We start from the raw sequence: 12,539 nt of genomic DNA, 5'->3' as shown, positions 1-12,539 counted from the left end.
ATTCTCTCTCAAATATTTTAATCTAACTTCTGTGTAACTAATTCCATACCTTTGTTGCTTTGTCTGTAAGAATAAACCTTCATTCTATATACATTAAAAAACTGAACTTCTATTAATGCAGTTTTTAATATGTTCTAATTTTTAGCTTCCGTAAAGATTCATCTGTTGCTCTTGACACAAATAAGTACTTAGCCTTGGTGAAAGTCTTAGGAAAGCATGGCAGACTAGAAGGTAAGCCATTTGCTTTCAGTATAAGTTTCTGCTATATAATAAAGGTATCTTGCCACTGGACTAAAATGTGAGTTGATATTAATGGTATATCATGTCCTGCAAAGTGCTTGAACATTTTGCATACAAATTTGCATGTGAATTCAACCAGAGATGCTTGGACAGTACAGGCCATTAGTTTTAATGGATTGGCAAGCTTGTCATTTACATTTGCACAGCTCAGTGCTTTTTGCATTTCTGCAGCTAGTTTTTATTAGCATTGCTGTTTGGATTGAGTTTGAAGATCATGACTTATGGCACAAATTGCGTATGTGCCTAGACTAATGGCTTTGTTTTTCTTTAAGAAGGTCTGAAGGCTGAACATAGAACCTATAAACATAACCTTCTTGTAAGGGTCCAAACACTGCAGTAAAAATCCATTAACTTGTTTTATGAAGTATTTTAATATTTTTTAATGTTGGCATTTGTTTATATTTTATTCACATTGCAGTTTAAAGTCTGTGTGATAGATTGATTTGTAATTTTGGCATTAATGAGTATATTGCATTTGATACCCAAAGTGGATTCCTAAGTCTTTGCTGTAAATGATATGGACTTCATGCCTAATAATGTAGGAAGTTATTAGGCTGATTATTATAACCTACGGGATATTGCCATTTGTTTTAAAGCAGAGCTACAAAATCTAGCCAACATAACTCAATCTTTCAGTTTTTTAATCTTACATTATGGCTATTTTCTTTGTTAATGTAAAATTATACCTTTTTTTCTTCATCAGATGATTTCATTGAAATTTCACTTGATCACTTATTAGAATTATATTCAAAACCCTGCCCCCTTCCAGGTGACATTAAATTAGATCCTCGTCACCTCTACAGTGAAGAAGTATGGCTACATTTTCTGAGTAGCATTATTTTCTGTGGTACATTTGTGATCTGCAAAGCTCTTTTAAAAGATTAGGCAGCTTTATTGCTTTTATGTAAAGTGGTCAAAACATTTTGCCTGTGCAATAATTACGAACATTATAAAAATGCACTTATTCCATATACCAAAATGTTTGTTTCTGCCTTCCTAATGAAGCTTAATGAACCTAATGTTTTAACATGCAGTCTGTTAGAAAGCTTTCATTGGCTCTCCTTGGCTAATTAGTATCGACACAGCAAACAGGCCCTATCGGTATCAGACCATTAGTCTGGCTGTATATTCAGTGTAAACACATCTTTATTATCTGGCCTCGTGACAAGCCATCTGCTAAAGAAACAATGGTGTGATTTAGCAGATGTTAGCACTGAACGATAAAAGCATCCATTTGGTGGGATCTTGCAGCTATAGGGCAGACTGTACAGGGTTATGTGGTGCAAAGTGGGCACACAGTTCCTATCTATAATTTGTAGTCAAAGTTGCCGTGAATGATAAAGCCATGCTATTGTGGATTTATAATTGTAGTCTCGTTTAGAAATGCAAGTAGTAATTAACTTGAAATCGGCATTATACACCAGAATTTACATTCCTGCTGGGTTTGAAATGCTGTTTTAATAGCAGTTTGTTTTCCCTACATGAAATTACCTAAGGGTCTTTTGTGTTGTTTCATTGTAGATGCTATTAACATTCTAAAGGAGATGAAAGAGAGAGATATTCCTATCAAAGATACAACAGTCACATCCTTTTTCCACATCCTTAATGCTGCAGCCATGCGAGGTGAAGCTGAAATGGTGAATCGATTACATGAGTCCATTCTGATGCTGGGCTTAGCAAAGCCTTCTGCTAACCTCTGTTCCCCTCTGATTACTGTTCACCTTGAAAAGTAAGTTTTCTGAGGCTTGGGATTAAAGGTAGAGTATGATCTAATATTTGTTCATATTACATGATTTATTTATTACACACACACACACACACACACACACACACACACACACACACACACAGATGTAGTGTATTAAAGTAAAACTTTTTGTGAGACTGTTTTAGATGGAACACTGAAAAACAGACCAATAGGTTATTTTTTGTTAATTATATTTTATTTCATGGTGCCTACATGAGAGCTATGATTATGTCACATGGACAAATTTAACACAATCAAAATTTGCTCACAAATTGGTTGTTTCAGATTTTAAGCCTTGCAATTGTGTTTGAATAAGGGATATAGGGTCATCGTATGCTACATACATTCCTAAGTTATTGAGATAAGAAGTATGTGTTCCCCACCCAAAAGATGTATATATTTCATTGTAACTGCACATCTCAATAACACTTATGTAGGAAGTTAGGTTTCCTTGTGCACTAAGTAATTAAGTGAAAAGATAAGAAATCTGATACTACTCCCAAAGTATCACCGTATAGTCTGGGTACTCCAGTCCAAATATTTCCCATTACTTTTCCGTTTGTACCTGTAGTATAATTCAACAAGAGAATGAACTCCATGCATTTGTTCCGGCAGGAAATAATTTTCATATACTATGTGGCATATTTCCTTGCATGGTCCTCTTAATATGAGACACAATTACTTGAGGAAAATTCCACATTTGAACTGTATATAATTGGTCTTTGTCACAGGAGTGTCAAGAATTAGGTCCCCACACCCCTCCAACACACAGTCTTCAGTGTTCAATCTATTTCAAGTTTTCAGTGCTTCTCTTCTATCCATTGGTGCTGGGGGTGCAGCAGCACTCCCTGGCTTGAAGTAGTTCCATCAAATACAGGGTTTATGGTTTGGTTCAGTGGTTCTCAGCACTCCCCCTATACAAATTATTCCAGGACCCCTGCTTCTATCCATTTTGGACTCTGTCTCAATTCTTCAACAGTCTCTTCCAATTTGGTCACTTATTTATATTAAATATGTTCTTTTGTTTCTTTTTAAATAAACCCTATATAAAATATTACTGATGTTTTCATAGTGCCATCTATTGAACAGTCAGTCAGCTTTCAGGAATATATGCTTGCTAACACTGGAACATCCAATTGTTGTTATATTAACTACCATTAAAAAACTCAGTGTTTGCTCTCATATGGGAAAAAATCTGTCTCTATAACCTCGTACATACGTGTATGGTTTTGTAATATTTAATTTTATTATTTTGTATATTTTAAAAATTGTCATCATTAGCTTATTTTTAAAGAGAGAGAAAGTGAGACTTTCCATAATGTGGAAATATTTGGCTAGAAAGCATTGGAACACACTATCCCAAATAACTTAAAATGTCTGCAAGAGTTAGCTCCTTCCCTGCTCCTCTGAGGAAGGTTACAAGACAGAGTTTCTTCCCTTATTACGATAGGAAAAGCCTTGTTACCCCATCCTGACGTTTCTTCTTAAAAAGGAAGGAACAGTTTCTGCTCAGACTTTGAAAAAAGTTCACCTTCAGGATGTGATCAAGCCTGAGAAATTTCTTCCTGGAAGGTTATAAAAATTTTGGAAAGTTATGATTGAACTGAACATAGTGTTACAATGGGTATGATTATACATGTCCGCTATAACATTTGCTCATCACTGTGGTTCCGCCCCCAAGTGATTTGCTACTTGTCATGCTACATAGCTCCGTGGTAGCACACATGCAGGTGCTGAACTGCTGAAGTTAAGTGTCTGGTACAGTTTTGTCACTTCAGAAGTTCGGCAAGCCAGTCAGATGAGCTGCAGGATTTTCTAATGTTCCATGGAACTGGCTCTGCTGGTGCCATTTAAAAAAAAAAATTATTATTCCTGACATTGGTAGGAGGGAAAGGAAACCCCTGTGATTGTTATGGAAGACTTCAACAATCATAGTTTTAAAATGCTTACTCTTGCCTTACCAGTCTTTTTGGACTGACAACTAAACTTTTACATTTTCCAAATCATTTTCAGAGACTTGTTTCTCCTACAGAGAGCATGCAAGATAGGAAAGATCTTCAGAGTTTTCACATTCTTAACACTTTTTAAGGTGACAGTTCCCAATAAAATATTTTCTTAACAAAATCTGGTGAAGTAAAAGAGAGGCGTTCATTAAATGGACGAATGTGGGGTGGTTGGGGACTCTTATATGATTGGAACGGCAGGGAGCCCCACCCCCCATTCTTACAGCCCACCTTAACCCTCCTACCGGGGGGGGTGTGTGGGGGGGGTGGACGGTAAGTTCCCAGCAGTGGATTTGTGAGAGGGAGCTGGTAGAAGCCCCGCAGGTAATTACAGAATAAATATAGGATTACCTGCACTGTACATTGTTGTCTGCTGGGTAGTCCCAGATATCTAATAATAAAGTTGCGGCCTGATTAAACCCATGTCAAATGTCTCCTGTCCTTCTTTTGGCATAGCCAGAAAACCCATTTTTAATACCACCCCACCCGAGCCCTTTTATGAGTAGACAGGGAGGAAATTTTACTAACTAGTTCAGAAATAGATTATCATAGAAATAAATTTAACTTAAATAATAAAGATGGTTTTGTTTTCCCCAAGATAAAGCAATTATCTCAATTTAAAGTAAAAATCCTTTTAAGTGATCTTAAAAGGTATTAGCTTTATTCTTGGTGTGAGCATTGTATTAACTTAAGAAATGTAAATTCGCCAGGAAAAATTGCAAAAAAGCCTACATATCTGATCTTCAATCCCTCATTCAAGATCATTCTTCTTTTAATGGTATGGCAAAATATCCTAATCAGGATATTGACTTTGGATGTTTTTAATATTGAGCAATCTGTCAAAATCTTCCATAGGAATATAATAAGCTTGAAGATTGGGCTCAAAACTTGTCTTACTTTTGAACTGATTCTTCCAATTGCTGATAATGGGGAGAGGTTAATGTTGTGACAGTGTGTGTGTTACCTGTATAATATGAAAATCCTTGAGGATTTAGAGGGTAATTTTTGGGGGTTATTCTTTGCTCTCCTCTATCAACTGTCAAGGGAAACCTATTCAAACACGAACAGATTTACAAAACTATATAGAGGTTTGTGAAGCTAATCTGCATCTGTGCTATACAGTGCTTTGATAATCTCTATTTACAGGAGGGGAAATAAACCTCTACCACAGCTGCTGATTTTACTCTTACTAGATAGTTGCACAAGCAAATCTTTAAAATATAAATGTGAATGTTGTGTAAGGTAGAAACTTAGTTTCATTTGATTTATAAAGTTTCTCTAAAAATGGAATTATTTCAGATCTCAATTTATATTTTATCTTCCCAGATTTAAAGAAAAATATACTGCTAGTTAATTTATACATCATGGACAAATACATACTTAAAACCCTTATCACATTTGCTAAGAAAATTTCCAGGTAGCTAAATATAAAATGTGCATTAAATCTAAACTATGAAGGCAAAATATGTAACTGTTTTGTCAGCAGAGATCAGTGAACACAACCTGTTTAATTGGTAGAGTCATTTGAAAATATCCAGAAGGTATAACTGGATTGTATTTGTTTAAAAATGATCAAAATAGCAGTTTTAATTCATGCTGTCCATTAAAGGGCCCTGTGGGTTAATTTGTTCTGCAGTCTGTGTGAACACACATGCATTTCATTGGTGTCTCATATAGCAGGTGTGTTGATGCAATCTGAATCCTCTGTTTGTCCATAGTTCTTGTCTAGGTTTCATAGACTTAAGTACATGTGCGGTTTTGTGTGCTAGGGATGATTCCTTTGTAAATGCGATACGTTTAATGACCTTTTAACTCATTATTTTTAAAAATAAGTAATATTTTTAAATATTGCTTATCTTTAATTGATGACAGTTTTTTCTAATTTTCAACATCTTTATTCCAAGTATTTATATTAGTTCTGTATTATTCCTCCCAGTTTAAAACTCTTAAGTGCTGCAAGGAAATTAAGGAGGTTTGGCTCTTTTACTCCATTATTGCAATTAGGAATTTAGCATCATCAGTGCCAGAGGACAAAAGTGGTTCATTTGCCCTAGGGGGACAGGACAGTGATAAGATGATTTTTCGTCAAGGATCATTGGGTCGTAATTAAGTTACATTCATGGCTATTGCTTTTTGAAGGATGATTGGTAAATGACAGGCTTCATGTGCTTAATACGGACAGTGTTCACTAGGGTTTTTTCTCCCTCTGTCAGAAAATCCTGTTGAGCCTGATAATGTAAATGTGGCATTTTATTCTGAACAAAAGAGCAGGGAAATGAGCTATCTTGTCTAATCATTCAGTTGTTTAACACCGACTTCCAGTTTAGACTCAATTGGCTGGAAAGCACTTGACATGTGAAGTTAGTGCTGTTCGGAACGCATGTTTGAGTAAATTTTAAAGTAAGTGACAGCTAAATTGTACCTAGGGAAATTACAAAGCCTTCAACACAGTTAATTTTTTGGGGAGGATTAGTTGTAATTGCAACACCAGTCTCCTTGAAGATTCCTCGCTGTAGCTGATGAACAGAAAAAAACATTAAGTTCTTTCAAGAGCCCGTTTTCTTAACAGAATAATTTTTGTAAAGCTGATTGTACCTTACTGAATTGATTTGCCTCCATGCTAACATCTGCTTCAGATTTGCAGAGAGGGATTTGTTTTAAGAGTTTTCTTTTTTTCTTTTCTTTTTTTTTCTTCCAGAGTCCCTTTTTTCTTTCTCCTTCTCTGGTGATTTCAGGTTTGAGAGCTTTTCAATCAGTAAACCCCTTAGGTAAATTGCCACTTCACTAAAGCTTTATGCATAACGTTGTAGCACTTCATTCCAATTAAAATCAATATTTGGAGTCTTTTTATCAAGCAAGCTCTCTGGTTTGGAAAGTTGTTTATTACAAGTAAAAGGGTTAGGTTTAGAGCTTCATCTTGAAGCAAGAGGGGAATGGTTTATATAATTTGAAATAGGTATGAGAGAAGAATTAGATAGTGTCTTGTTACAGAGCCTGATCCTGCAAACACTTGTTCTTGTCAGTAACTTTATTTATGGAAGTAGTCTTTCTTAGTTGAGTGGAATTACATGTATAAGTGAAATTACCCACATGGGTGTTTTTGCAGGATTGGGGCCACAGTATATAAGAATTCACAAGGGCCCCAAGCAAAAATAACTTGCCTCAGATTATTACAAATAGAACTGTCTAAATTGCAGTGCAGTGCTGAGTTAGAGCTGTCTTGTATTTATGAGGGGGTCAAACATAATACGCTTATGCCTTAGGCTGCTTCTGTCATTTAGGTTATGATAGCATACCTCCTTTTTTTAAATGAAGAGATTGCAGTGAGAAGTAATATCGAAACTGCTTATGTGAAGTGTTTCTTAAAAGAGAAATAGGAGTTTGCCCTTTAAAAAGAAGCATAAATGGCATTTGTCAATACCAATAAAAAGAAGTAAAATTTTAATAGTAGTTCACCCATAAAAATAAAACTCTCGTTCTTTTCCATGATCCATAGATCATGTGAATTTATATTTAAAAACTTAGACCCCTACCTTGCATTGATGACCCCATGGACACACAAGTTTGCTAGCCAGGTTGTGAATGCTGCATCACTGGACACACTAACTAAAACGTGTTTGGGATCAGGCACTTTATCCATTATATGAACCTTTGAGATGTAAATATGGATATTGATGAATATATAAATTGTATAAGAAGATTGTGTCCAATAAGATTTTCAGACATTAACTTGGACCTGTCTGGTTATTTGCACACACATTTTGTTCTAAATGTAACTGATAAAAAATAATATTCATACAGTTCAATTAAAGTGCAAAACTGTTGTAAGATGTAGCAAAATGTGCATTCAAAACATTAACATAAACTTAAAAATAAATTAAATATTAAGGCTGTGTTGTGAGTTCTTGTTTTGTCAGTGGGGTTTTTTTCTACTGAATTATTAACAACTCTCTTCTCACAAAAATACTTGCCAGTACCCACCAAAAAAAAAAAATCATCTTTAAACAACTGCATTTTATATAACAATTAAAAGGTGCTATGATTTATTCTGCAAATTGTAGTAACCCAAGCACAAAGTCATTTAAGCCTCCCAGGTTTAGTTTTTGCAATTCCAATAGTGTTAAGTTCTGTTTGTATTATAAACGTGTATTCTGGAGCTGTTTTGTTTTCCTTTATTTTGCATTTTATAATCATTTGGCAACCAGCCCTATGCATTCACCTTATAAATGTTGTCGTACAGTAAGTTGTGGTTGGGCAGCCTTATAAAACAAAAACTCCCCACCAATGTGGCTCTGAGGAAATTTGAGACAAATGTAGAGGATTTTTATCACTTTAAGGTGATGGTCTGTTAAGCCAGGTTATAATGTACCAGTCTCATTATTGAGATTAAATTTATTTTGGGGGCCTGATTATGGAAACATTTTGTATGTTGTACGAGCAGCAAACACCATAACACGTATGTTATTTCCATTATCTTTTTATTGGATTTTTTTATTCTGCACACACAGTGTAAATATCTTCAGAATCATACATTTAGAGACCAAAAACTATTAATGTGTCTGTTTGATTGACATTCTAGTTCATTCATTTATTTATTGATAGCTTTGACCTAAAGCAGTCACTTCAACGCTGTGGGTATACAGCTGAGACAATACTATGGCAGTTTAAGAATCAGTCTGAGCTGAATTTACAACTGAAAACTTTAATTTGTTTGTGTAAATGCTGTTGTGCCTCACAAGAATTTGAGAGCAGTTTTCAATAAAAACTGATTTTAAAGGTGTTAAACTGAACTTGCATCTAAAGCAGAAGAATTATGTGATTATATGAAGCTTTATATCCATCTATATTTCATCCATAGTATTTCTCTTGTATGACAGTAATCTAGTCTGCAACATCTACTTACAGTTTTGAAATTAACCTGTAATTTAGTCTTCACCCCAAATGACAAAAATTCAAATGACTCTGTGGGGTGCCAGAAGATGCACTGTAAACAGGGCTTAGTAAGGGGATAAGGTAGAGATCTGTCAAGTTAGGCTCATTTTCACAGTGTCAGTAATATTATAACATTAACATTTCTTCTGCTTTTATATTTTACATTTTAAAATCTTAATATATATGAAATAGTAATAAAATCAAGGGCAATGTAAAATCTTGATTAAGAAACTAGAATGATACAAAACTAACATGGCACATGTTAAATGGATTAAAAACTGGCTAACTGATAGGTCTCAACATGTAATTTTACACAGGGAATAATTACTGAGCAGATATGTTTCTAATGCGATTCCACAGAAGTTGGATTTTGGCCCTATGTGATTTAACATTTATCATTGACCTGGAGGACAACATAAAATTATCACTGATAAAGTCTGCAGACTTTACAAATATTGAGAGGGGGTAAATAATGAAGAGGACAAGTCACTGATGCAGAGCAATCTGGATCAATTAGTAAGATGGACAGAATAAAACTATACATTTTAATACAGCCAAATGTGAAGTTATACATCTAGAAACAAAGAATACAGGTTGTATTTACAGGATGGGGGACTCTATCCTGGGGAGCAGTAACTCAGAAAAAAGTTTGGGGTTGAATGGATAATCAACTGCATGTGAACTTCCTGTGCTATGCTGTGGCCAAAAGGGCTAATGCAATCCTTGGATGCATAATCAGGGAAGTCTCAAGTAGGAGCTGAAGAGGTTGTTACCTATGTATTTGAGACTGGTGTGACCACTACTGAAATATTGTGTCCAGTACTGGTGTTCACTGTTTCAAGAAGGATGTTGATAAATTGGAGGGGGTTCAGAGAAGAGCCACGATAATGATTAAAGGACTGGAAATCATCCCATATAGTGGAAAAAGTAGACTGATCTCCTTGAGTTCTCTTTTGAAAGAGAAGGTTAAGGGGAAGCTTGATCACATGTATCTACATGGGGAACAGAAATTTGAAATTAGAAGCGTCTTTACCCTATCAGACTAAGGTATAACAAGATCCAGTGGCTGGAAGTTGAAACTAGACAAATTCAGACTAGAAATCAAGTGTACATTTTTTAACAGTGAGAGTAACTGACCTTTGGAACAACTTTACCAAATGATATGGTGGATTCTCCATCCCAGGAAATTTCAAAATCAAGATAGGATGTTTTTCTAAAAGAGATTCTGAAGTTCAAACAAAAAATAGTTCAGGGAAGTCGTAGGGCCTGTGTTAGGCAAGAGGTCAGAGTAGATTATCACAGTGGTCCCTTCTGGCCTTATCTATGAACATTTGTGTAAGAGAAAAAAATATGAACAATTTGGAAATGAATTAACTTTCAATGACTACATCATTTCCTCAATTCACGCTTATGAAATACTGTTGAGGAGGTGCTCAATAGAAGTTGTTTCAAAAATTATTATTACTGTGTCAAGTGTACAGTATGGATTTACCACCTATTGTAAACAGGCTTCAAACATACATGTTTCGTACCCGTCTATTCCTACCCACTTTCACCAGCCTTTATCTGGTTGTCTTTCAAAATATAGAAAGGATCAAAATATCACACAACAAATGTTGATTTTTGCTCCACAGATTATTTTTACATATTTTTCCCATACCAACCCTCTACTCTCTACTCTCCAAACTTTAAACCTCCGAATTCCATATAACTTTGCTACACTGGTCTCTCTAACCACTTATTTCTCCACACCCTCTGCTATATTTCAGCTGTTGTCCTATGCTTTGTATGTTATTGTAAGCTCTTTAGGAGAGGGACTGTTTGATTTGGTTTGTGTTCTCTTTTAAAAAACACTATTTCCGTTTACAGTGCTATACAAATTCTTAATTATTTTAAAACTCCCTTCTGGTTGATTTCAGAGTAGCGGCCATGTTAGTCTGTATCCGCAAAAAGAAAAGGAGTACTTGTGGCACCTTAGAGACTAACAAATTTATATGAGCATAAGCTTTCGTGAGTCCTCCTTTCCTTCTGGTTGAGTATATTTTAAAAAATATATTGGTGTTTGAAGTTACTGTGACTATTGCATATAGAGCATATGTAGTTCAGCATAAAGACAAAACCTTTGCATACATAAGTCCATGACTATAGTGTGATTCTGCTTGGAATCTGTCCTTTTTGGACAAATATACTAAAAAATATAAGTTTTCATTTAAAAGGAAAGGCTTCTAGTCCTCATAATTGTGAGGATAACTTTTAAAGTGTAAACCAGTGCAGTGATTTGTACCCAAATGTGCAAGAGATGCAACTGAGAGGTCTGAAGTGTTCCATTCATCTTTTTGGGTTGCTAACTCTGTAACTTTAAAAGTAACATTTTAAATATTAGTGCAGAAATTTGAAGCAATGGAAATTGTGGGAACACAGTGAAACAATTAAACTTACTTAATTGAAACTGCCACAGAATTTCCAGTCCTCTGCAATACTGTGCTGCAGTTGCAGTGTCCAGGAATTTTGCTGCAAAAATTAAGTCCAGCTTTCAGCAGAGTACACAGACTTTTGAACGTTAATCCCTAGTGAACAGTATTCACAATCACAACATTATAAATGTTCTGCTACTTGTAAGAGGTCTGAGGTGAAGATCTAGTCATATGATTGATATTAGATGTTTTTCCATCTGTGGAGAAACTGTCTGTATTTCCAAAACAGGACAGTCTACCATTAAATATGTTAATTTGCAAACTTCTGTACCTGTTACTTTTAAAATATAAATTAGGGCTGTCAAATGATTAAAAAAATTAATCATGATTAATTGCACGATAAAAAATTAATCTTGATTAATTGCACAATTAATCACACTGTTAAACAGTAATAGAATACCATTTATTTAAATACTTCTTGATGTTTTCTACATTTTCAAATATATTGATTTCAGTTACAACACAGAATACAAAGTGTACAGTGCTCACTTTATTTTTGATTACAAATATTTGCCTGTAAAAAAACAAAAGAAATAGTATTTTTCAATTCACCTAATACAAGTACTGTAGTGCAATCTTTGTCATGAAAGTTGAACTTACAAATGTAGAATTATTGACAAAAACGGCCTGCATTCAAAAATAAAACAATGTAAAACTTTAGAGCCTACAAGTCCACTGAGTCCTACTTCAGCCAATCGCTCAAACAAATTTGGTTACAATTTAAATCTATTTCCCTAAGTTAAGTATCCTCACACCTTCTTGTCAGCTCTCTAAATGCGCCATCTTGATTATCACTACAAAAGTTTTTTCTCCTGCTGATAATAGCTCATCTTGACTAATTAGCCTCTCACAGTTTGTATGGCAACTTCCAACTTATCTGTATGTGTATATATATCTATCTTCTTACTATATGTTCCATTCTGTGCATCCAATGAAGTGGGCTGTAGCCCACAAAAGCTTATGCTGTAATAAATTTGTTAGTCTCTAAGGTGCCAAAAGTACTCCTGTTCTTTTTGCGGATATAGACTAACACGGCTGCTACTCTGAAACGTGTCAATTTGCAGGAGATAATGCTGCCCGCTT

The 12,539-nt window shown here is 34.9% G+C and overlaps 1 protein-coding gene across 4 annotated transcripts in view; it reads left to right on the top strand.

The window, feature by feature from the left end:
• The window catches only part of LRPPRC (leucine rich pentatricopeptide repeat containing), a 168,695-nt gene that overhangs the window by 61,874 nt on the left and 94,282 nt on the right, over nucleotides 1-12,539 (top strand). For all 4 annotated transcript variants that reach the window (XR_012158261.1, XM_073339084.1, XM_073339083.1 and 1 more), the window contains 2 exons: nucleotides 146-231; nucleotides 1,822-2,029. Coding sequence is in view for 3 of the 4 variants with exons in the window: in XM_073339084.1 (XP_073195185.1) it covers nucleotides 146-231; nucleotides 1,822-2,029 (294 nt within the window). In the remaining variant the exon portion in view is untranslated. The remainder of the gene's footprint in view (nucleotides 1-145; nucleotides 232-1,821; nucleotides 2,030-12,539) is intronic.

The sequence above is a fragment of the Lepidochelys kempii genome, chromosome 3, assembly GCF_965140265.1.
Source record: "Lepidochelys kempii isolate rLepKem1 chromosome 3, rLepKem1.hap2, whole genome shotgun sequence".
NCBI lineage: Eukaryota > Metazoa > Chordata > Testudines > Cheloniidae > Lepidochelys > Lepidochelys kempii.
This window is presented reverse-complemented; position numbering and strand designations above follow the sequence as displayed.